Raw genomic sequence first — 26,501 nt, forward strand, 5'->3', positions numbered from 1 at the left:
TTGGGCCTCAGGTTGTCGACATTCACCACCTTCCCTGGTTTCGGAATGAAAGTGATCAAAGAGGTAATCCAGTGTGGGGGAGTGGATGCCCATCCCAGATCTAATTGATGTACTCCGATTGGTGTAGCCACGAAGAGTTCGAAAGATTTGCTAACAGCTTGACTGTTATGCAGTCTCGACCCGGAATAGTACCTCAATGTAATTTAGTTAGCGCATATAACTCGAAGGAGGTGTCGATTTGGTGATTAGGCTTTTTTGTGTACTCGTACTCAGGCCCAGTCTGCTATTTCATACGACAGAGGTACCTGTCACACAGGGTGTCCGCAAGTTGAGCCGGTGTACCATTGTACCCGTGCAAAGCCCGCCGGAGCTGACTCTGTGTCCCCCATTCCATTTGAATGGGGTCTGGCCCTCTCACCTGCTGAGTCTCGTTTCATTCTCATAGGAAACAAGGTCTGTTTACAGAAAACTGCACCTTTTACCTACACAATAGGTACTGTTCCACTTTTCTATGTTGAAAGAGTTTGAATTCTTGGCCTTCTGCTTTCCATATCAGGAACTGGCACATGGTTGAGAGCCATCTGAAAATCTGCTCAGGCAAGACATGATCTCATCTGCCTTATAGCCATGCATTCAGGTGGAGCTGTTTCACATGCAGTATGCCAGCTAGTCCTCTCAATCCTCCAACCATTGTACCAGGAACAATTCCATCTCCTCACCTGCAGACAGTAGGACTCCCCTGAGGTTATTAATCACAAGGCTATAGTATATGCGCGCCCTCACTTGTCTTCCCTGTCTTACAGCTATGCGAGGTCTTATAAAGTACACTCGGCTTAATACACTCAATGAACTCATAGAGCAGTGTGAGGCAAACAGAGCACGTAAGTAGTCTCTTCAACTTCATCATTTCATGACTCTCTGTCTTGGTTTTATTGTCAGCTTCCTGACAATTGCCCTATTGTAGCCCTTTCGATAAAATTCTTGCACCTGCCTCAAGGTTGCATACCTTGCACTGATGCATCATGCATTGCACAGCAGTGAGTCACTGCTGTCTACTGTCTTTCTTATTACCACTTTAACTCTCGCATAACATTATCATGGATACGTGCACCCTTCTAGTGTAGGAGCTTCAAGCAATCTGCAATGCTCTTGCCTTTCTTCCCCCATTTGTCTCCAAATTGAATTTACCAATACACTGACTCCCTCGCTGCCCTTAAAAACGTCAAGACAGTTTGCCACTGATTTCAGATTACACAGTCTATCCGTCAACTTTGGTTGCTCATTGTTCTGTACACATCCATAAGATTCGTGGCCATGCCAATGATCCTCATATGTGTGTGTATAATATGACACATTTTGATGCAGCAGACAACCCGCCAGCGAACATGTGCCCTAATTCCTCCATGCTCGCACCCTCCCTCCCGTAGTTTTGATTAGGAGGAGGTGGTAACCATGTGCCGAATTGAGGCAGAAGTGGCTCTGACCACGCTAGTTTGTCACCAGTGGCATTAAACGCTGTCAACGACTGACAAGCGCTCCCACTGTAGTGCTTTACAGGATGCTGTGAAGGTTCTCGGTAGCTGAAATAAGAAGTTAACACACAAGGCAGCGGCACTAGAAAAAAAAAAAAACAGCCTGATTTAGCACTGAAGAAAAAACAACACGTACAAGCCAGAAAAGGAAAAAAAAACGCGCAATGAACAGGAAAAGAATTTACGAAAGAAAAGTAAAGGTCCACTCATATGTTTGTGTCCTTCGGCGTGGTGGTGCGTCCGGCGGAATGGTGTAGCTGTGCGTCGGCGGAGTTTGTGCTTCAGGGTGCTTCCCAGGTCGACGTGTCTGGTCAACGGCCGCTCTACAGCAGGCCTCTGCACTGCAGCCTGGATCCGTCAGCTACCCGTCTCGTTCGCTTACTTCAGATGGCCGGAGTAGCATCTGGTGGAGGCGCAGGCATTGTGTTTGGTAACCCGGCTGATGGCCACGTCATCACAGCTGCTGGGAAGTACCGGGAACAGCTGCGTCTGTATCTGGTAGCTCAGGCAGATGTGCCTGGAGACAGGATAGAGGTCGATCCGGGTCTGGAATCCCGGACATCTGTGTTGGAAGCCCAAGCCTGGTTACTCGGGTTGCCAGCAGAATCTTCTATCATCGAGGGAGGTCTGGGTCTGGAATCCCAGACGTGTGTGGCAGAAGTCCAAGCTTTTTCACTCGGGTCGCCAGCAGGCAGACGCAGCAGAGAGACTTCTCTCTCTGACTCCTCCTTCGTGACCTCCCTTCTGACTGCCCCCGCTCTCGTCTCCATGTGCTGCTTTCTCCACGTGGCACTTTCTCGATGCGCCACGCATTTGTTGCTTTCTCCTCTTTGTTGTCTTCGGCATCCTTGTGTGGCACTTGCTCCTCACAGACGCATGTGACATGCAATATTTGTTTTGAACATGTCCATAAAGATGAGAACCTCTGCAGCTTCTTCCCGAAACCCACCTCAACTTCTTCTAACTGTCTGCCACAGTCTCATCCCATTTCTAAAGCTATTCCTTGAGGCACACTTCTCAAAAAGAAAGAAAAAAGTCAGTAAAATGGCATGATACAGGAACTATTCACAAAAAAAAAAAATATCTGTTAACAACTGTTTGAATTTTGTGCAACTAGTTTCAGTGACACTGCCGTCCACTCTATAGTAGTAGTCGAAAGGAACGATTTATTGAAGATTTTAGTTTAACTGTATATTTGCTGCTTTAAACCCGAACATACAAACCACACAGGTTTTTCCGAATGTGTTGCACTTAGCAGCAGGCATAAACAAAAGTAAGTAGCAACAAAGTGTAAAGAAATAAAAAAAATCTAAGAGAGTATGCTTGGTGACCTATGTAGTTGCAGTAAGCCATGCTTGCCTAGTGCCATCGAATGAACCTGTTATCACCTGTGAATTTCTTTTTCTCAGTTTCTGACTTTGTCTGTATGCCCAAAAGAGAAAATTATTCTATGGTCCTCGGTTTGTTTGTGTGGCAAATCCTATTTTACTGCTGGCTTGTAATTGCCTGCAAGAAATTAATTGTTGGTATTTTGCATTGCAAAATTTGCGAATTGCATTTTTGAAGGCCTTAATATATACGCAGAAAAGTGTATAGAATTGAAATAATCAGCGATGCTTGGAAAGGTTAAACAGCCAACACTTTCGTTCTTTTGACCTGCTGTTACTTAGCTTGCATAGCACTAACATTGCTGGTTCAGTTTATTGTATCACTGCGGTGGCCTAGTGGTTTGAGCATCTGGCTCATGTGCAAGAGGTGCAAGGTTTTTATCTGCAGTGCCACCATGTACTACAATGGGTACAAGCTTCCTCCTGGCCTGGTGCTCAGCTGATGTGGGTTGAAATGCTTGGGAAATGGTTCATTAACTCAGCGACTTGGCCAAAGGTTGAAGGCAGCTTTAGCCAAATAGTGGCAAGGCTCATTTTATATTATTATTGCTTTGCCTTTTAAACTCATGTCTGGTATCAACCAAGGTAGCTGTTACAAAGAGTCTTGCAACGTCATGTCACGCAGGTTGTTGTGAGGACTTCAGGAGAAAAGCACACTGGCCGTCAAGCATCTGAAGCAGCTGGGCCCAGCCTGGAGGTTGGCCCTGACTGGACTGTAGTGAGCAACGTTAAAGAATTTCGAGTGCGCAGTCCAACTACTGGCCGAACCATATTTTCAACCGAGTACCAGGGCTTCCAACTGCCGAAAGGCATTCCAAACCTTAGTGTGAAGGAGGCACATGTTTCACGGGTAAGGCATGTTTACTACTGCTTGTTAATTGGGTCTGAAATATTTGAGTGTCAGGGTGGTCTAGTTTCCCTAAAAAAAGAAAATGGAAAACATGTGATGCCTAACTTGTCCTCACTCTAAAACATATCACCTCTTTGTTTACAGGTTGCCTATAATATTAGAAAGTAATGATCTTAAATCACATCTACTGTGGTGAGTTAAATGCAAATGGTGATAGCTAGACAGAATATTTTTTCTTATTATTATCGCTTCTGCGATTGCTATAGTTACAGTTACTATTGTGGTGTCCGATATCTGGATGGCACGACAACAAACAGGCACGGAAGGTAGCTTAGGATAGACTGTTTCCGGCACACAATGTGGTTTGAGAGAAAGATAGAACTGCTGCTGCTGATAGTACAGGGCATAGGGAAAATGAAACAAGCTGTGACAGGATAGAGTATCACTTCCCACTTAAAAAACATGAAAAATATGTAAAACAATACTATAAATGAAGCTGACAGTCAGATTAGTTCTGGAGTGTGTCGGGTCAACAGCATTGCCTTGGACTTTTATGCAACGCTTGTTCTGCGTCAATGCTTTTAGGATTAGTTGAGCTGCTTGCTTCAACTGCTGGATTAGAATATGGCTTGGAAGTCGCTGGTTGGATGCAGTCTCCGGGATCCATTGGGATCTGTTGGGATCATTGTTCAGAGGGAGTTTTTGGGACCTGTTATTGTTTATCCTGTTCTCTGGTACCTTAGCAGAAAGGCATTCTGGCTTTTCTCTAACTATATTTTGAATGCACCCATGCATGAATGTGATGCCTTGTTTCTAGCTGTGGGAATTCTCACCCAAACGAGGTGATGTTTGATAAACTAGAGCAAAACACAGTACTGTTTAAATGCTGCCTAGGGATGACACGCACTGCTGAAACCTTTTTGGGAGAGTGTCCTGCCTAAGCAATCTACCCTGAGCTGCCTGTGCCTGGTCATTCCAAGCAATGTTTCATGCTTCGAGTGAAAATTTCAGTTAGAACCCAGAATCGCTATTTCAGACCTTTTTTTCTCTGCAGCAACCTGAAAACCACCAATGTTAAGAAAGTGAGACATTTTTGGTTCCTAAAATTCTCTGAAATTTGTTTTGTCAATTTTTACCACTCAAATCTTTTGAAAACGAAAATTCCCTGAATTGAACATCACTGGTGTTTGTTCCCTCCGTTCAGATATCAGACACCACAGAATTTGAGGTGGTATACAACAAGCTTGCAAAGAGACATTAAACTTGTTTCTGAGCAATTCACCTTGAAACCCAAGTCAGTCAGGGGAAGGGGGCATTGTTGCTGCCTTTTCTCCATAGCTGTAGCAGCAAAAGAACAATGCCTTTTAGGTTAATATGTACAGAATTGTCTGCTTACATTTTCTTTCTCCTCTAATTATATTTATTGAACACATTGATAAAATAGGACCAAGATTTATGTCAAGGGTTTGTACCATAGATTTGGACATGCAACAAGGTTGATGACTGGGCACGTTGGTATGGGTTCATACTTAACCAGCCAAAAGACGAGACACAGCAAAGAGGAGGACAGGACAAGGCTGGACTATCAACTGAATGTTTATGATCGGAAGAAAACAACGAAGACTCCTTCCGAAAAGCTCGCGCACAACCCAATCTTCATCTTCTTCCCAATGTCTTGCATTCCACCGGTTGGGTTGTGCGCGAGCTTTTCGGAAGGAGTCTTCGTTGTTTTCTTCCGATCATAAACATTCAGTTGATAGTCCAGCCTTGTCCTGTCCTCCTCTTTGCTGTGTCTCGTCTTTTGGCTGGTTAAATTTGGACATGCATGCGTTTTCAGTAGATTTTCTGGCCGATTCTATGATATTGCATTTGCTTTGCCATTGTGCTGAAGTTGTACAGCTTTAATTACTTCTGCATAAATAAGCATCTGTCTTATGGAATTCAAAAATGTTTTTAATGTCTTATTCTGCTGACGTTACTTTTCCTCTGCAGTTGCCGAAAGTAATTACTATATACTGCGTCACACATACCAATTTTAGTTTATTGATGCAGGCACGTGCCCAGGAGGGGTCCGGCAAACCGCTATACGTCTACGTCAGTATGTCTCCAGCAAGCTAAATCTCTAATGTCGTTAAGATATTACCCTGAATAACAATTAACTTCTCTAAGTCTTTAGTGAGGCAACGTAATTTCAGAGATGAGGGACTGTATTTTGCAACAGTTAGTTTCATTTTTCTTTTCATTTGGCTGTGACTTGAGGAGTGATGACAGCAACAGGAGACGGGGAAGCAAATGACAAAGTACTGGGCACCAGGTGCCAATTTCTTTTCTCTTCTCATCTCTTTGACGCTTGTCAAGTGTGTCATTGTAGCGCTAGCCTTAACAGCACTGCATCCTTTTGTAATGAAGTCACATAATGCCATCCCCGAAAAAGTTTATTTATGATTGCCACATATGCTGAAATATGTAGCAACATAGGCATGTTTATGCTGTCACGCTTCAGCGATGACACACTCAGACGACTTCCAGCACACATGCTCCAACTCCACAACGTTTTCCATCTCATGCTAAATGGTTAGGTCTATGCAAATGGCAGCATGGGTGATGGTAATGACAGAAGGCCACATGAAAAGGATGTGCTATGAATTGGTGCGGAAAATGGACCTGGCTGTTGTAGTAAAATTGAAAACTGCATGTGGAATGTTTGGTTAAGGTACTTTCAGCCAGGCTTTAACATTCCTTTTCCATAATATGTTGCTGTTTTAGGGTTTTTTGTCAAACTCTGCTCCGAAACGAGCAATAGCATTTGCTTGCTGGCATGCTTGTACGACTCTTTTTGACACCTGAGCCCTGAAAGCGGAACCTTAATTGTTAGTTGGTTAATGTTGCTTGGCTGATTAAGGAGACACAGTGGAATAGTATTGGGTTACCGGGGGTGTATGCACGCTCATAAGAGCATTCGCATTGTACTAATTTTTAGTAATGCTACATTAAACGGATTTTTCGTGTTTGGTAAGGTAACTTTTCCATAAAGTAGTACATTGGCTATCCAGGAACATTGTTTGTAAGCCTGTTTTTCTCAATCCTTGACGAGTATGGTGTGGCTATTTCAGTTGACCAGTGCCAAGCGAGACCCACTGATCATTTCGTCTCCTTACCAAATCCTGCTCAAGGGCAATGGAGGGCTGGATATGGAAGGACACAACATCACCTGGTCAGCTGGGCACAACATCTTCCTCAGAAGTGTGGTAAGGTGCCTACCAGTGTTGTGCTATATCGAGCTCCCTTGCTATTTGTAGGTTTCTCTAATAATGCCTTCATGCACTGTATTTCCTGGCTTTTCTGCATCCGCATGCTTTCCTTTATCCATGATGTTGTTTTATTGTTGGCACACAACTATTCACTGTGATAGTGCTCGCTGCACTTTGAACATTTTGTTAACTGTTTTTCAAGAGATGATCCATGGCATGTCATGCATAGTGACCAAAGTGCAGCTATGGCTGTTGGAATTGCATGTACATTTAAGGAAACCAAATTTCATTGAAGTCCCTAAAGCTTAACATACTTTGCATATCTAATATTTCTGTTCACTATAGCTGAATTTTCCTCCATGTTATATGCTGTGGTTTCTCAAAAAAAAAAAAAAAAAATATTACAGTTGGTTTACCTCAGTTAGTCACGGAATATCATGCAGCAGCAGGGCATTTTGACAGGATGGTGTTTTTTGCTGTGTCTTAATTATTAAACGCCATTTTGCTGTGTTATTCCGGTGGCCATGCTTCCAGACCACACATTGAATGTGCTTCACAGATACGATCTTGTTTTTATTAGTGACGTCGTTGGATACGAATCAGACTTAGTACTATAGTTTGGCAAGCCAAATTTCGTGGTATAGCAGTGCTGCAGCACTAAATGTTCCAAAAGCACTGCAGAATCTGCAGTGAAGAAATGCAAAAGCCTGCGCATGGTACATTGCGCGCCCCTTGTCGAACACAACCAGTGTTCTAACGCATCAAAGTTCACCGGTGCTCTATAATTGGTTTACATGAAAGGAAAGGCGCAGTATCTGTCACGCTTGTTTCTGTGGACACATGAAGTCCCTCAGAAATGTCAAAAGTCAAATCAGCTTCAGATATGGGGTCTTTGCGAGAATGCTGATAGTAGTGCTAAAAACATATGCCACCTGATGGTTTCAGGTAGCGCCTCAGAGACGAAGAAGTTAGAGACTCTCGTGCACTTCTTCTAGCTGGGACTCTGCCCTCTTACCATTTCACGTAAATCCCTCTCTTCGTGACAGTTTTGGTGGAGGTGTTGGGTGACTTGCTTCTCATGTCGTACACCTCTCCGCGAACCAACGAGAGCGAGCTCTTACCTGTGGACACACCAGTGCATCGCGTCAGCCGGAGAAACCTGGGCCTTCCTCCCGAATAGGGGACCTTACAGACCACTTCGACAACGAGCCTCCAGCCAGCCACACAAAGCACTACTTCTGTAATGCAAGGTACTCCTGTGTGCACCCTTCAGAACCCCCGAGTGCTGAGGTCGTTCCATGGCACTCCACACTAAAACATGGAGGACTGGCTCACTCAGTTTGAACGAGTTGCATCCTATAATCAGTGGGACGACGACTTAAAGCTACAGAATGCCAATTTCTGTCTGGAAGACCATGCTTTAATGTGGTACGAGAACCGAGAAGGTATATTAACATTGTGGCCTCAATTCCGCCGTCTTATCCTAGAGGTGTATGTCAGCCTAGATAGGCTCCAACAAGCAGAACGGGCTCTACAATCTCTAATACAGATTTCAAACGAGTCTGTCATGATGTATGTTGAGGACATGACAAAACTCTTTCGACGTACGAATCCAAACATGTCTGAAGACTGAAAGCTGTGCCATCTGATGTGTGGCCTTTTGCTGGTCTTGTACGTAGCCCACCAACTACTGTTACCTCATTTTTAACAGAGGCAGTAGTCACTATGGAAAATATGCTACACCAGCGCTCGGTTGTCTACGACAGACCAACCCTCGCTATGACTGCTGCCGAGCAACTTACAGCTGTTGTAGGCAACACCGACCACCTCCGCGATCTTATTGGTGCCATTGTACGCGAAGAACTACAGAAGGTTTGTGACACATCCCAATTCAGGTGCGATTCTCTCACACATGACATCTGCAGAGAGATTCAGCAAGTCACGCAGCCATCACTGCATGTTGATGAAGCTCAGAGTTCCTCTGTTCCTGTCTATCCTTATGAGACTTAGGCCGACGTCCTTCGACGCCCAGCTTCAGTTCAAGCTCCGTTGTCTGCCTTACCCCAGATGCCACCAACCCAGTGCATGGCCGTCCAGCAGCCAACGCAATACATTCCCGTACAGCAGCCAACATGGTATGCACGGCCACCACGGTCACATGTACGAAGAATGGACGTTTGGCGAGCCTCTGACAATCGGCGCCTTTGGGACCCTGGTGGGGAACCTGGTCGTATTTTCCAGTGGTGCCCGTATCGGGAACACAGACTGAGAGGGTTTCCCGCCGAAGCGCCTATACCTATGTTCGGTCAACGACCTCGTGACATTGAAGACAACCTCACACAACAGCGCCTCCTCTTGACATGCCGACAATCCAGGTCCCCATCCCCACTCTGACCATCACCTTCAACAAGAGGCGACTTCTCGCTAGCACCGCTTTGTCCCTCGCCAAGCCTTTACCGGGAAAACTGAGTAGAGCGGCCTCCGGGGGTGGGGCCGCTAAAAGTCAGTACAATGAAGTCCCCCCAATGAGAGCGGAGATGGATTTTGGAGCAGCAACGACAGCATTTGCTTTACGAGACCGGCTATCGCTGGACATCCCTGTGTATATTGATGGTCATAACGTCAGCGCCTTATAGTGGATACCGGTGCAGACTTTTCGATTTTAAGTGGGAAACTCGCAGTGCATCTTAGGAAGGTTATGACATCATGGTGTAGTATGCAGATACGCATGGCTGGGGGGCATGTAATTACTCCTATCGGACAGTGGATGGCTAGAATCCAGATTCGTACATCAACGTTTGCTGTCAGCTTTGTCGTTCTCCGAGAATGTTCTCGTGATCTGATTCTCGGTGTGGATTTCCTGGTGGAATATGGTACCATCATCGATCTCTGACGGCGAACGGTCTCGTTCTCAACGGAAAGCGGCTGCCAGCCCCACTGATGGTCAACGTACATACACTCTACGAGTTTCAGCTGAGTGTTTCGGTACCTCCCCGCTCCAGCATCTTTGTGAGTATTGTGTGCAACAGGCTGCGTAACAGTTGCTTAAGGCAACTGTTCACCTCACGGAATCTGTGCAGTTTGAAGCTTAATTATTCTCAGCAATGAACTTTACTCGCCACCTCTATTGCCATCGTGTTCGCCGACCTGTTAAACAAAGTTTCCAAATGCTTTGCGTCCGACATTATTGATGCTCCAGGTGTTCACGACTGCATCGACGTTAGCAGTGACCTTTCGGCCTGTCAACAACACGACCTGCGTGCCATGCTTTGCCTCATCATCGAAAGTCCGGCAAACTTCTATCACCTAACCACACATTTTAACGTCTGATGATGCCCGGCCTATTTGACAACAGCCGTACTGCATTTCAACCAAAGAATGTGAGGCAATCTGGACACAAGTCCAGGAAATGCTTAACGATGGAGTTATTCAGCCGTCTAAAAGTCCGTGGTCGTCGCCAGTGGTGCTGATTAAGAAAAAAGATGGCACGCTGCGCTTTTGCGTTGATTACTGGAAACTGAATGACATCACAAAAAAAGACGTATATCCACTGGAACATATCTTTCTGCGAGCTTGCATATTTGTTTTCTTTTTTTTTTTCAAGAGGGCAAATAATGCCACCTGGTAGTTTCAGGTAGCGCCTGAGAGACTTTCATGCGCTTCTTCTTCTAGCTGGGCCTCTGCCCTCTTACCATTTCATTTAAATCCCTGTCTTCGTGGCAATGTATTTGGCACATAATCAAATTCAGTGTACGCTCTGTTCGAATCAGTATGTTCAAGTTTGACTGTATGCCCTCACTCAAGCATTGGCACAGCAGGATGTGACTGAACCACAGCCAAGGATAGATGGGATATGAACATGCAAGCTGCAGCGGATGAAAAGTGCATTGTGCCGTCTTGACAGTTGCGTTCTTCCATTAGTTTCTGCCCGTCCTATGTGCTGATTTTCATGCCTCATGAAAAACTTCTTTCGCCGCGCAGAACCAAAGTCTGACCCTGGATGGCAGCAATGGCATCCGAATCCTAGCTGCTGGCTTGCCACGCTCCGAGAACCCTTCAAGCGATGCGTCTTACTGGTACAAGCTGTGTGTGTGTATGCCTTCTGGTCGCATCTTCCGTGTGCCAGTTCGGGAACAGGGCTTTGGCTGTGGCGACGTTCGGTTTCCGGAAAGTGTAAACCCCTGTACCTAGGTGTGGAAACTGACCTGCATTGGTTCAAGCTCATCAGGTGTGGTATTCTATGGCTGTCACCTTTTGCGAATTGTTCACTTCAGTCTGCGTTGATTGGTTGAATCCTGCGGGTGCTGGGAACTAAGCCAGTTAATGCTAACTAAAGTGGACATTTTGAAAAAGCGACAGTTACAGAATGCCACTCATGGTCAGAATCCAAGATTAGTTAGCACTACCAAGCCTATGGTTTATGTGAACGTGCATGTTCATAGTGTGTACTTCTAACAGGTTTAGCCCTCTTAGCTTGTTCTTGATCTTGTTTTTAGCTCTTGCAGTGCTTGATAGCGTGTTACCGGTGACTTAATTTTCTAATGCTCATCTGTGTCACAACTAGTGTAAGCTAATTTATGGGAACTAGCTGGTGCTGCATTGAGATTTTCATAATCTCCGACAGATGTACTTATCAAGCATCTCAATGAAACTGTATGGACTGGGTTAGATTTTACAGTTCACCGTCTGTAGCTATAACATTTGTCAGTTGGTGAATAGAAAATTACTTGTCACAGTTGCAGCCCCGTCACCTTCATGTTATACAAGTGCTATTCTTGTTTCAGCACCAAACCAGACAGTACCCTGATCATCCAATGCTCAGTAGTCTAGCTACTTGTATGTATGAAAGCCAATTTCTCAATTTATAGTATGGGAAAGGTAAAGGTTTGAGCTAGTTAAGGACGTCATTTGAGTTACGTGGCTCCAGGATACATTAAAAGCACAACAGATCAGCCAAACCATTGAAGTTTATGTGAATTAATCTGAGGCAAAAATTTTGCGAGATTGAGTTGCTGAAAATTAACTACGCCTTGTGTTGAAAAGTTTACAGTCCACCACAGTGCTCGACTGAACGGCTCAGTTGAGTGCGAACTTTAGTAGGCAGTACATAACAGCTGATGTTGCTAGGAATAAATTTTGAATGTAACGTGTACTGAGCATTAAATTTAGGTTCATTTCTTCCTTACGTTCATTTTAATATCTACAGAAAAGTGCGCAGAAGTATCCAGCAGTGTTGGTCATTGTAGTTACACAAACATGTCTAACTTTGATGTGGCTTTTCATTTATCACAGAGCTAGCAGTTACATGTACAGCCTTTCTCAGAAATATACAGCCCGCAGGGTATGCTTGTAAACTGTGAAAGAGCTCATGAAAGCAAGGTGAGGACAAGATTTTTATCAGCTACGAGATTGTGAAAACTGTTTCAGGGCTTAGAAGCAAGCCCCTTGGGCCATATATTTTTGACAAAGACCATACAAGAGCTGTTAATTTTCATGCACATGACATTAGTCGAGTGCGTTGGTGGTACGTGCACTGTTGTCACCTTGAAAGTGATGCTGATGGAATCAAATTGTAGCTTTTGAAGCTTGACACTAGTTCTTGTTCTCTCATTACGGTACTTTTATTTTTTTTTGTCAAACTCCTGTTATTGCCAGTACATTTAGGTTAGCATTTTGAAGCTTTTTCGTAACTTGCAAAACCATGCTGTTATGCACTCGTTGCTCGAGTACTGTGCTATTAAATTGGGCACATGCTGACCACGCTCAACTGTAACAGGGTTGTGGGATCGAAACTACTCGCAGCTCCTGAAGCTTTTGTACGTAAATTGGGCCATCCATGTTTTTCAGTAAACATACTTGATGTTAACCATTTTTCACCAGTTTGCCAGGCAGTGTGTGTTGCATGCACATTAAAAAGGTGCCATTTTTTTTGGCTGTGTGAAAATGCTTCCTTTTATTATGCTCGCCACCGATATCAATCAGTAATACAACGCTGCAAAGATAAGTCCTGGCAACAAAATATGACACCGATGCCATTTGCACACTCCCCAACATTTTTCACCACAGAAGTATACATTTCAACTTGCCCCGTGCAATGTGGTGTGCCTGTGCAAAAGACTACTATTCATACATGGTGGGGTGTCAATGAGAGCAAGAGAGATGTTTCATGTTGGCAGTGTGGTAGCATGATGCAATCACAAAAGCAGCTGGTTGCTACAAATAACCCTCTAGCACATCTCTCTACACATGCATACATACATAGCAACATGCTTGTGGTACAGTATCCTCTATGTCATGACTACAGATGCGAGATTCAGTTAAGAAATGGAAACAATAGACACTGCCTTTGCTCTCGAAGAGCTTACTGCTGCTGCTAGTAAACACTGTTGCAGTAAAGAGCAATATGGAGGTGATGAAAATTCTTGGTTCTTCAGATATGAAATGAAGTATCTTCCCATTCTTTCAGGCACTTACGAAAACCATCGTTTTACTACAACTTATCTTTTTAGCATAAACCAAAACGAGGTGCATCCAAGAGCCATATTGGCAGGCAAAAATAAGACTCTGCACAAATGCCAAGCTCGGGGTATGAATGCTCTGACCTCAAAAGCTTTCAAGAGAAACAAAATGAGTATGCACTGAACACACTACAGACATGAGATTTCATCCTCGCAACCATGGACGGAATGGCTTTGGAGTGCAACATGTTTTACATGTTGACTTCCTGCATTGATCAAGCAGTAAAAAAAAAGGTGCAGATCTAACTGACATGCTTATCACTGTCATCTCTTGAGGACTGTGCTGCAAAGTTCAGGCTAGCTGCAAAAGTGTTCCTCAAGAAATGATAATGGCTAAGAGGAATCGGGGCAGCAATGGGCATTTGTGTAAAAAAAATTAAATGCGAACTGATCAACCTCATCTAAACTTGCACAATGTTAGTGGATTGTCCTAGAATGGTCTCATTCCTGATCAGATTCTACTAAGCTTTGCCTTCCAAAGGAGATACCAGCCACGATGTCACGGGTATAGGATCTGAAACTTGGGCTCTTGAAGATCACGGACAACTTGGTAGTGTGACACAACGCACATAAAGCAGTAGACCTGCCGGAAAACATACAAGTGAACAGAGTTAGAGTCGTGCTAAGACATTGGCTATCAAAAACTGACTCACGTGTACGCCGTCGATGCACCACAAGATGATTGCTGCCAGCACAGAATAAAGCTGCAAGGACAAGTGTGTGTGGTTTTATTACATAGAAACCTAAGAACCTTAATTAGATTCATTTCATCCACCACCCCGCCGGGGTGGCGCAGTGGTTACGGCGCTCGACTACTGTTCCCAAGGACGCGGGATCGAATCCCGGCCTCGGCGGCAGCTTTTCGATGGAGGCGAAAAGCAAGGCGCCCGTGTGCTGTGCGATGTCAGTGCACGTTAAAGAACCCCAGGTGGTCGAAATTACCGGAGTCCTCCACTACGGCGTCTCTCATAGCCTGAGTCGCTTTGGGACGTTAAACCCCACAAACCAAACCAAACCATCATTTCATCCACCATTATCTTTACTACAGTCCTGGATATTGTGAGGCTCATAGGTATATACAGAAATAACACTCAACAGGTATACAATATGAACATCAAATTTGCTAGCCCAATGGATGCGCCTCTTTTCCCATGAATTCATTGAAAATTTGGGAATGCATTTATTACATGGGGTAAAACGTTGTGAAAGTAAGTATGAAGTTGTAAAGGTAAGACAAAGAGTAGAGCAAAAGAATAAATACTTCATTCAGTACTCCTCACCTTCTTAATAAACCATAACATGCTCTTCAGCACAGACATAGAATGCACCTTTCAGCACAGTTTCCATGCTCGAGGACATGGTCAACTTTTATCTTAAACTGCACGTATAACTCGCATAATGGCTCACAATGCTTCGATAGTGCTTTGTAGTATTGTGTAGTCTGGTGCTCGTAAAAGGTCACTTCTAGCGTCCACTATCATCAGCAGCAGACTAACAAAAGAAAGCGCATTTATTATGTGATGGGGAAAAAATATGATTTTTATCAATGCCAAGGCAAGGGGTGCATGAGTGCATTCATTACAAGAGTAAATATGGCAGCTGTATTCCACCTCACAAGTGGTTTGCAGCACTGTAGAACCTACAGCGGCCTGAGCCAATCGCAACAGCATGCGCTCCTTAAATGTGTTCCACCTAGGACTAGTGGCTCTCACTGGGAAGTAAAGAGAACAAGTGCGCAGCTGCTGTACGCAGGACTGCAGGCTGGGTGGATGCCATAGTTGCAAATGGTGACACATCACTTAGCACTGGGCCTCCAGAGTATTGTGTTCGTGCAGAATTTCTCTGCTAATTTTAATAGTGAATGAAATGTTCACTCTACTACAAAAGAAAAAGGCAAAACTACCTTCCTAAATACAGCAGTATGCTTGTTTGAAAAATAGTTCCATACTGCTCAACTATTTCACAGACTGTTCGCTACGCTCCTGCACCTCTAATCGGATGAGAAAGCAGTAGGTTCTGCAGTGCTGCAAACAAGTACTGTGAGATGGAGTAGTACAGCAGCTTGCTTCCAAGATATTTGAGAGAATGTAAAGAACTTTAGGTAGCTGAAATTATTCTATCATAAATGTTGCATTGGTTCAACATCCCGATGCTGCACCTCGCACCACATAGGCATCTTGGCATTTTTGTCTCCATCAAAATACACCAACCATGCTTGGAATTAGATGGTTTAAGCTGAGCAGCCAAATGCGAGAGCTACTGAGCCGGCTTAGTGAGCAGTAATCCTCACTACATCACGGCTCATTGCTTTTTGATGTAAAAGTATTCACTTCTTTCATAAAGACGTTCTGTGATTGTGTACTTTATGCTTGTGTGTTTGCACACTTTGGACTAGCTAGCTTGCAAGAGAGAGTAATTTGACAACAGGAAAAGTGAAGATGTCGGCAAGCAGTAAGGTGACCCTGACCCGCTAGTCCAAACTGGGAAAAGGGGAAGTAAAAAGATAGTGTTACGAGTGTAAATGGAGGACAATGTATCCTACAATGAATTGCTTGAGGTGTGTCGGGAAATAGAACAGACCACTAGCTAGCACTTGCCTCATGTACAGTTGACATGCAAACATGTCCTGCACGCATACCATTTATCGTGGCACACACATTGTGCACAGTTGTAGAGAAGAGCTTTACACACCCGTATATACCAACACAAATGGATATGCATGAACACAATGCACTGTTGCAGAAAGAGTGCATTAATAAAGATACTAGTATCATAATTTCTGCCAGAAATGACCAGCTTTCTCCACATCATTCTCAGCGGAAAACAAAATAAATGTTCCATTTTCAAAGAGCAAGTGAATTAAAAAATGTTGAGTTTTGTCACAATAGAGCAAGAGCAGTCCTAGACTATTGCACTGTTAAGGGTGTGGGTAGGATTTTGTCCTAGAAGCACAATTGCAATTCCCTGTTTCGTGCTGGCAACCTGAGCCCATTGGAGGAAACAGGCAAATGCAGGCTCTGTGGAACACAAGTTTTCAGTATTAAGAGCGCTCAAAACCTTCAAGTTGCAAACTTTTGTTAGTTCTGAAACCGAATGTTCAGCTTGTGACGCTTTGCCAGTTATGCGAATCTTGCCGACTCATTTAGCCAATTGATGATGCCGACACCATATTTTTGCACACTGTTTGCAAGCACATTTCTGCACAAGTAGTACGCGTTAAACCCTGCACTTACATTTCTGTAGTAGCGGCCAATGTACCACAGGCCTATGGCAATCATGAGGAGGATTTCAATGACAACAAATATCATCCAAGGAAAGAAGAGGCAACGGTTGTCCTGCAAGAAAACAGATCTCTTCAATTATTGAAAAACCATGTGACTGCAGTCAAAGGCCATGCAAGAAAGAGACATTTTAGAACTTACACGTCTGATGCCAATGACGAGCATTAATGTGAACAGGAGGAACACGACACCGAACCCCATTGTGCAGCCAGCTGCTGCCTGTGTTCCTGCAATGCAACAGTTTCTTCTTTCAGCTCTGCTTAGTTTTGTCACATTCAGATCTAGGAAGTGTTTTACCTTTAATGGAAAGTTCAAAGTACGGACTGAAGAAGTAATCAGTTCTTCCTCCACTAATGGCGTATATGGCATAGAATATGAATAAAACATGGAACACCTGTAAATGAAAAAAGAAATGAGAGGCCAAAATTGGCAGAAAAAACAAATTTGGCTACAACACTTTGAGTAATTGCTTTTTCTTAAACTTTGCATGTACCATAATTTGTAGACGAAAAAAATAGGGTGAAGGCAAAATGTTCCTGGCGTGCCATAAAAGTCTTACAGTTGCATGCCATGGGTATGAGCAGCTCAAAAGGCATACCGACTGAGGATTGCTGAAAAAAGTTTCGACCAAAACTGATAGCGAAACTACTGAGAGGCTCTGCTTCCAGTGCCGAATGTGAGATGGTTTTAAGAATTCAAGCTGTATTTTTCCATCAAGTACGTGGACGACAGGAAAGAAGAGAAACCCGAAGTTGCAGCTTGACTACACTTCCAAACACCATGTTCTTTCGGTGAGCAGTTAGGTGGAAAGAATATAAATGGGTAAACCGTTTAAAAAAATGGCAGTTGCGCAGCAAATACAGTGGTCAACAATCTTGGCTCGTTACATTACTTGCACTGTGAGCAGTTCGCAAATAAAACCGATTCCATCAATCTATGAGAAGATTACAACTAATTAGATATGCAATAAACACAGCACAGACACAAATGAGCAATGTGCTAAAGAAACAGATTCTGGATGTAACTGATCATAATGAAGCAATCGTATCATCAGCAAACTCAAATCTGTTCAGTACGGATGGTAGAACATGCTTTAGAAACTGCAATCCGTAATTAGTTCTTGGATGCGGGCCATACATGATTTGTTACTATTCAACGCAATGGATTAACATTTAGGTTGGCCAGATATATTAAATAAGTAACCTGATCGTGAAGCTGTGGTTTATAATAATGTAAAACGTGAAACTAGTATAGAATGTTTATTGGCATCACACTGAGCCTGGAAAACATTGTTTGAGTCGGGTAAATCGTAAATGCATTTTATACAGTGTCGAGGGCTGTTTAAGGTAAAAAGTTTCTTAATAGTAGTGTATGTTGTGTTGCCCCAGACCGACTATGCGCACTATACCGTGCTTACCTGACCGTAAATAATTTATTTTCGTGTTCTCTTTCGATGCAGACGACGAAAGCTGAAGTTTTATGTTTCTCTAAGTTTTGAATGCAGGCACATGCGTATTCACGAGGCAAAGCGAACGGTCCAGCGGCCTGTTTCAGAATATGATGCTTGCTGCAATTAAGCGTAAGGACAGCGGCCTTTGAACCGGATGCGAGCACAAGCAGCTACGGGAGTTGAATGTTTCATTTACGTATACAGCTGGTTGGCCAGTTATATGAGCAAATTAAAGGGGTAGTATCACTGGGATGATGCACGTGGACTATGTAGAGCAGGTCACGCGATAAAGCGCGCCTCTGTTAGCGACGAGGCGTGCGAGGGATCAACAACCTGTGGATGCGCCACTTCACTGCACGCCTCTTCATATATATATATATATATATATATATATATATATTTTATTTTACTTGCCACGGCATTCCAACCGCGCGCGCCGCGATACAACGGTTCATGACGTGACTCGTATAAAGGAGGCAGCTAATGTTATGCTATAAAATATCGCTAGCGAGGTATTTCGGGAGCTTCAGTGCCCGCAAAAGAGCACAAATTCATCGTTTCCAGCTTCGACTCATGGCGACGCCCAAAGGATTCTGTGTAAATACCGAACCACACATTTCGAACTTGCCCCGTCCGAGAGAAAAAGTGCTCGAGAAAGTTACGTCAATGTAGGTTTCTACTTACGGCAGTGTACATAGCAGCGTAGAAACTCCCAAAACGAAGGTTGGTCCAGTGGTAGAGAAGGAAAGGCGTCCAGCAGCGACTTAAAAGAGGCATGATTACTTTTTTTTTAACGTCGCAGACGTTTCCAATGTTTCCTTTCCACACGGAGGCACCAAGGAAGAATTGTAACTAGAACGTAATTTATGACCTAGTGGTCATTTTTCTCTTCATCGAGTGTTGTTACATAACCAAAGGGCTCCTCTGTGGTCCTTTGTTGACGGTCGACTTCAAACGTAGTACGCCGTCGCTAGAGGCGTTGCCCATTCCGCATACCTGTTTTAGGTCACCTGCTACGCCGCAGCCAATCACCGGAGCTATTGGTACCGGTTTCCGCCGTGCAATGTGACTCCAACCTCCAACTACAAGTCGTGCTTTCTGATCTATTCGCTTGACTGCACAATGCCGTGAAATAGCTGCTATACAAATACGTCTTAAAGTATCAAACACATTATTTTAGATAAGGGCCATTAAAGGAGCCACAACACCCAAGAAAACAGGAGCCGTATAAGAAAAGTATCGCGAAGCGCGCAACATCGCGGTTTTATTTGATCACAGGCAATAACAAATGCATTTTTCTTTTTTTTTTTCTTCCGGAATTCACGTTAAAGGCATGGGGACTGGGGAGTTTGCAAAGCAAGATAACCGAAGCTGGTCAAAGCAGCCACAAACTCCTGCATGCACACACACACAACGTGGTCGAAACGCGAAGTGACCCGGCTATTTTTCGGTTAAGGGAAAGGAAATCTGGTCCATAATGTCATCAATCTTGTTCTGTAAGGTGTCCAAGATTTCTGCAGTGATGAACACGTGGGTTTCATCCAAATCTTGGATGATGAACTTCTTTCCTAGGGCGTTGGTATCGTCCAAGTGAAGTAGAAATTGCTTCATTGCAGGGTCGCACTCGACAAGGATGCCTTTCATCACATGCACCATCTTGCCTTCGTAGTAGGAAGCTTTTCTCGCAGTTTTGGTAATGCTCGTTCAGCCTAGTAGAGATGACACAGCATTTCAGCTGAGTGTTTGGAAACGACCACGTAACCATGCACGTAATGCATGTAATGAACCGGCGTTGTCCGGCGCTTGTTAATCGAATGCTGCCATGTTTGAAGCGTGCAGGCAGCGTTTTCCTAGCGCTAGTGGCGCTGGCTGTAGTAGCGTGTAGATAGCATAGTTAACAGTGCTATTTTTCTAGCCATAGCAGTAGCGCTAGCTTTAGTAACGTTTATAAACATAATAAGCAAAATATGAATATTCAGCAAGCAAACATTAGGAAGTGTACTGTAATATTACGAAACTATATGTATGTTTTAGTAGTACATATATTATTCGTAAGGAAGCGCTGCCGCTGCTAGCGATAGTGCTTGGACTGGTTTTAATCTTGTTGTCTACAGATGACGCTAGTGGCCTTAGCTCACTGCATAGAGTTTAACTCTATGGCTCGAGGGAGAGTGTGCTTCTCTCCCTTGAGAACAGCCGTGTGCTAGGGTCACTGGGGTGCCTACATTAGCGTATGATCGCATGGTTCTTGGGGTCTGAATATAGGATATTAACTCTGAGGACATTATAATCGATCGCGTCATACAAATGTCTCAGGACTGTGAGAACTTTTCCGCATAAACGTAATGCTCACCAGCAAAGCCAACTCACCCTTGCGCAGGTGAAGGAAGGATTAGGACTTCGGTCTGAAATGCGACGAGCGCAGAGTTGGCGATAAATATCTTTTTCCTTTTGGAGATGCCGGAGCTCATCATGCTGGGCCTTTCCCGCCAGCTGACCCATAGGTCCCATACACATCGCTCAACTATCTAATTTATTTCGAAAAAAAAAATATTTATTGTGTTACTGCGCCAAACGTTATTCGATATTCATTTTGGCGAAGAAAATTGCAAAGCCTAGCCAAAAAAAAAAAAAAAAAAAAAATGCAAAAATGTTTTTTTTTTCTTTTTCTGCGCACGACAACATAAAGTTTTTGCGAGTATACATTTTAATATTCACGGATTTGAAATCATTGTTTTATTTGCCAGGAATACAAAGCATCAAAGGTACAAAACTATACGATATTTTGAAATATATGATCAATTTTTATATTTTTAAACTGATTAATCCAAATTTTCATTTAAGTCCAGGAGGCTAAGAAGCTAAAAGTTGGTTTTGGCAGCAGTCGTGCATTGCATTGTTAGGGGGTCCTAATAAACATGTGATGTGAAGCTGGTGCATCGTGCACAGTACTATTCAATGGCATTTATTTAAGAAAGTTTATTAAGGCCAGGCTGTGTTTTATACGATAACATAATTTTGAAATTTGAAACTTGGGTCATGAAAAAAAAAAAAAAAAAATATATATATATATATATATATATATATATATATATATATATATATATATATATATATATATATATATATATATATATATATATATATATATATATATATATATATATATAATATGCAAATCGATGCCGACGTTGCAGGAGACCGGCAGTAGGTGGCGTAGATCACTTGCGCCGTTTTCAAGGGATGCAAGACGTGACATATTTCAATACAGGGGTTGAGAGGCCAGGCCAGAAGAAACGACTTTTGATGCGGTCGTAGGTTTTTTGGTAGCCAATGTGACCAGCAGTGGGGTCGTATAGTGAACGACTTTGCAGAATGCGAGGGCGCAAGGAACGGGAAATTACGGGAACCCAGGTGTGGCCCAGTGGGCTGTAACTGTGCCAAAATAGTGTGTCATCCCGTAACTTGAAATTGTTGAGCTGACGACGGAGACAGGCATTTGGAGGTCGATAGTAACGCCACTGAGACGATCAAGCAGCTTTCGGCAGTATGGGTCAGCACGCTGGCGGTTAGCAATATCACAGTCTATTTTTGGCGTGATGGCAATAGAGGCGGCGCTCAACGACTGTAGAACTGTAGGCTCTGAAGGGCGTGACTCCTAAGGGGTAAGTGAGGAAGGCGAGAACAAGTGTTGCGACGGCGAAGCAGTAGGACAATGAGATATAGCGTCGGCGTCCTTGTGCTGCTTGCCTGATTTGTAAGTGACTGCGAAGAGTCTTGAAGGCGGAGAATCCATCGCTCGAGACGACCGTACACGTTTTCCAACAAGGATAACGAGCATAGGGCGTGGTGGTCAGTGACGACCGTGAAGTGGCAGCCGTACAGGTAGGGACGAAACTTCTGGATAGTCCATACAACGGCAAGACATTCTTTTTTTTTTTTTTTTTTTGCGAAGTTTATTGCCTCAGGGCATAAAAGGAAGGAAAAGCAAGACATTCTTGCTCGGTAATAGTGCAGCTCTGTTCCGCAGGAGTCAGAGTTCGGCTTGCATAGGGAATCACTTTTTCGGTAGAGATGTCTTGGCGTTGCAGAAGAACAGCGCCAATACCACAGCTACTGGCATCGTGTGCAATACAGTCGGAGCTAATTATTTTCAAATTGGCAGAGGACGGGACCCGGATTGCACTTGCAATAGCAGGGACAATGGCTACTACAATTATAAGTGATTCCAAAACAGCAATATGCAACTTTCTCAAGGGAAGGGTCTCTGCACAGGGAAAAAGGATACTGAGAACATGTCAGGATGATAGAATAATCCGGCTAATATGGGCACCAGCCCACTCCCAGCTTTAGGGAAATGAGGGAGCTCATAAGCTTGCCCGTGGTCCCACCTTCCGGGTAGGCACTGATCCTCAGTACACTCTTAGCAGGGACAGGCTAGTCAGCTACAAAGAGATTACAGAGCACTATCGACTAAACAGGTTAGAATACCCACCGGCAGATAGGACACTAAATAAGATCCAAGAAAGCATTTGGAGGCGTTTACAAACAAGGACTTTTCCGAACCCAGCTACATTAGGTCAGTGGTACCCGGAGCAATTTTCAGATAGGTGCAAACTATGTCAGGGTAAGGCGGATCTGGTACATATGATATGGGGGTGTCCAGAAATAAAACAAATATAAATGAACAGACAAAAAAGGAAGAATTTTGGGGGAGACTACTGTTGAGCTCACACCCTGAGACTCAGCTAGGTGTAATCCGACTGGCCGAACACGCCGCCCGGGTTCAAGGGCTCCAGGCCGTCGTGTAGGCGGGTAGGTTGACGCCTACCCTGTATCTGTTGGAAAATGAAGTTTTTACCACGACCACCGAAGTCAGAACACGCTCTAGAGTTCCAAATGCTGTTTCGCAAGCAGGAGACCGGACTAAAGGCGTGTCGGTGTGGAGAAGTGCACGTAAAGTTGAGCCAATAGAGGCGAAATTGCGAATGAATCGGTGGAAGTATGACACCAGGAAACTGCGGATGTCTTTGGCTCGAGTCGGACGGGGAAAAGGCAGCGCAGCAGCGACTTTTTAATGGTGAGGCTTAATTTTTGATGATAAATTTGCTTTATTGACACCTCTTGTCCTAATACTTTGCTGGAAAAGCTAATTCCTTCGCTGCTTACGAGATGGCCAAGCACTCTAATAGATTTTGATGCAAAACGGAATTTATTGGTGTTTAGCTGCAGGCCAGCGTTGGAAAGTGCTGTCAAAACGTCATTAAGACAAATGGGATGATCAGAAAATGACAAATAAAAAATGACGATGTCATCCAAGTAACAGAGACATGTTTTTCATTTGAGGCCTCGGAGAACTGTGTCAATCATGCGCTCGAATGTTGCAGGAACGTTGCAGAGTCCAAAAGGCATTACACTGAATTCGCATATAAACCATCCGGTGTAGCAAAGGCGGTCTTCTCTTTGCCATCTTCATGCATGGGGATTTGCCAGTAACCTGATCTTAAGTCAAGGCTGGAGAAAAATTGTGCATCGTCAATTCGAAGGAGGATATAAAGATCCCTGCGAATGATTCTATAGAGAGCACGGTAATCTATACAAAAACGAACCGAACCTCCCTTTTTTGCACCAACACAACAGGCGATGATTAGGAACCGGACGAAGGCCGTATTGTTGCGTGCAAGCATGCCAGAAACATTTTCCTGGATAACCTTGCTCTGGGTTGAATACGCACGATATCACCGGCATCGAACGATGTCGAACGAGCAGGGATAGCTGCAGAAACCTATCGCTGGATTGCGCGGCGAAGCTCCGGAGCAAGGCCGGATGATGACTTCGATATAGTCGGTAGGAGGGACAGCTGTCGGGCGAAGGTCCAAAGGGCTCGCACTCAGCGGCCAGTCCAGCGAGCGACGCGTCAGGCGGGCGACGTACCATAACACGCTCCTTGCGCAGCTCATCAAAGCTTTGGCAGGGGTCGTATACGGACTTGACCGTGATGGGACCCTTGGTGAGGAGCACGTTGAAGGCAGCGTCATCGATCCCCTTGAGAATGTGGCGTACGTTATCTGCTTCCAGCATAGCCGGGTTAACACGGCGACGCAAGTCAACTACTTCCTCAATATAACTAGTGAATGTTTCACCGGCCAGCTGCGCTCGCGACCGCGAGTTCGCGCATGGTGGGTTGTCCGAAGACTTCGGAAAATTCGGTCATGAAGGTAGTCCACGTTGATATCATATTCGTGATTTCAGAACCACGTCGCTCAAATAGAAAATGACGTTGATGAGCTTGCGATCATCGTCCAGTTTTTGTGACAGTTCACTCGCTTGTAGGTGGACAGCGAATCATCGACGTCGTGGTCCAGGCTTGCTACCCCTGAAGGTAGCTGGATTCCGTTGACGTAAGGTATATACCTGTGCAGGTGACGGGCGGAACTAGGTTCATTGAGGCGAGTAGCGTTCCGTTCTGCACCTGCATGCATGTAGGGCGAGGAGGGTAGTGGGGACCTCGAATGCACTTGTACCAAATGAAGAAAGGATTTATATATATATATATATATATATATATATATATATATATATATATATATATATATATATATATATGTATATATATATATATATATATATATGTATATATATATATATATATATATATATATGTATATATATATATATATATATATATATATATATATATATATATATATATATATATATATATATATATATATATATATATATATATATATATATATATATATATATATATATATATATATATATATATATATATATATATATATATATATGTATATATATTATAAGGAAGACAAAGAAAACAGCGCCGTTGTATCTATATCGCTATCGCTTGTCGCCGGCGCATATCTCTCTCGTACTGAAGTTGTGCCCTGCGGCTGGTGGTTTTGCCTTGCTCCACCTGAAGTACTACCAACTTTAGCTGTCGAACCAATATAAGTACGGGGATATATATATATATATATATATATATATATATATAGGCCCACGGCCCCGAAAGAAAAAAAAAGGCCCCAAGGCAGACATTGGCGCCTTAAAATGAATTTTTCTGGAATTGACTCTGTGCAAATTGCACATTTTATACATTTTATTGCATTCTTTTCTGACTGTGAGAACAGATGTAACCCTCATTTGGGACCTGGGCCCTCTGAACACCTAGCATGTTTTCAGGTACTGCAGAAGGCATTGCGAAAAGCACGGGAAAAGAGCCCGTCACAACATGCCACCTGACTAGTTTTGTATGGTGCGTGGTCCCGAGCTCTGCAGCTCATTAAAAGCACCCATTAAGATGGGTCTAATAGTCTGGGTAATATTACTTCGAAAGTCCTGGCTCCGCGTTTGGTAGTCTTGGTGAACTACCATCGACAGAAGGCTTCACTGGAAAATCCTCGCAGATGCTTTTATACCAATGGTGTACAGTTCTTGCTGCACTTCTAGTGGCGATGGACAGGCTGTATTAGAAAAGGCAGGCGAAGCCTAGACCGTTCGTAGAACATGGTCACCCTAAAGCCCGGATTCAAGCATGCGGACCACCGAAGCCAATCAGCGTGCCCTTTCTCCCGCAAAGCGAAGGCGCTGTCATTCTGTTTCCACTGCCATAATTTTTCTTTTGTTATGAACGCCCTGCATCAGTGCGATGTTTGGTCACTTCCAAGTAGACACGGGGAAGCGCTGTAGCATACATTATTTCAGCTCCTACCGAGAAACGCAGCTTGCGCCTTATAGGACAGCAAGGTAGAAAAAAACAAAAAAAAAAACACGGCATCATCAAAAAATACAAATAAGGTCCAAGCTAAAACCCATAAAAGACAATAGTAAAATTAATAAAAATCGGTGACACTAAAAGCAAATAACCCATTTTACGCCAGGAGAGCGAAACCTTGGGTTTGCGGTACGTTTGCACCCGTTGCAAGAAATTTATTTCCTACTTCGCAAAGGGGTACTTTCTTTTCGGGATATTTACTCAGGATACATTTGTTTCCGGGGTCTAGGGGACAGCATAGAATAGCCTCAAACTGCACATATATGCAAACATGTCTCTCAATATTGTTTTTTACATCAACCTATGGGAAAAATAAAAGACCCAAAGGTGCGCTCAAACCTCGCACCATAGAATACTGTTATCGTCAGGCAGTATTTTTTTCTTTAATTTCACTTCCTAGTCCACTATCTCTCCTGCGAGGCAGATGAGG

At 43.8% G+C, this 26,501-nt stretch overlaps 3 protein-coding genes across 3 annotated transcripts in view; 1 reads left to right on the forward strand and 2 right to left on the reverse strand.

The window, feature by feature from the left end:
• The window catches only part of Scgbeta (sarcoglycan beta), a 28,091-nt gene extending 15,431 nt beyond the window's left edge, over positions 1-12,660 (forward strand). Inside the window, exons 4-6 of the mRNA XM_084601626.1 lie at positions 3,546-3,770; positions 6,884-7,018; positions 11,003-12,660. Coding sequence (XP_084457752.1) covers positions 3,546-3,770; positions 6,884-7,018; positions 11,003-11,212 — 570 coding nt within the window. The 3' untranslated portion in view covers positions 11,213-12,660. The remainder of the gene's footprint in view (positions 1-3,545; positions 3,771-6,883; positions 7,019-11,002) is intronic.
• Positions 12,661-13,199: 539 nt separating this feature from the next.
• Positions 13,200-19,357, reverse strand: LOC146191154 (uncharacterized). The gene is made up of 6 exons (XM_084601628.1): positions 18,955-19,357; positions 17,118-17,214; positions 16,962-17,047; positions 16,773-16,874; positions 14,193-14,243; positions 13,200-14,122 (listed from the first exon to the last, which is right to left on the reverse strand). The coding sequence occupies exons 1-6, from the start codon at positions 19,045-19,047 to the stop codon at positions 14,039-14,041; spliced, it is 513 nt and encodes a 170-aa protein (XP_084457754.1). The 5' UTR covers positions 19,048-19,357; the 3' UTR covers positions 13,200-14,038.
• Positions 19,358-19,500: 143 nt separating this feature from the next.
• On the reverse strand, positions 19,501-20,125 carry Tfb5 (transcription factor B5). Its single transcript, XM_084601629.1, has one exon. The coding sequence runs from the start codon at positions 19,924-19,926 to the stop codon at positions 19,711-19,713; it is 216 nt and encodes a 71-aa protein (XP_084457755.1). The 5' UTR covers positions 19,927-20,125; the 3' UTR covers positions 19,501-19,710.
• Between the last annotated feature and the right edge of the window lie 6,376 nt (positions 20,126-26,501).

Source organism: Amblyomma maculatum, chromosome 4 (assembly GCF_055883805.1).
Source record: "Amblyomma maculatum isolate TAMU_Amacu chromosome 4, ASM5588380v1, whole genome shotgun sequence".
NCBI classification, from domain to species: Eukaryota; Metazoa; Arthropoda; class Arachnida; order Ixodida; family Ixodidae; genus Amblyomma; species Amblyomma maculatum.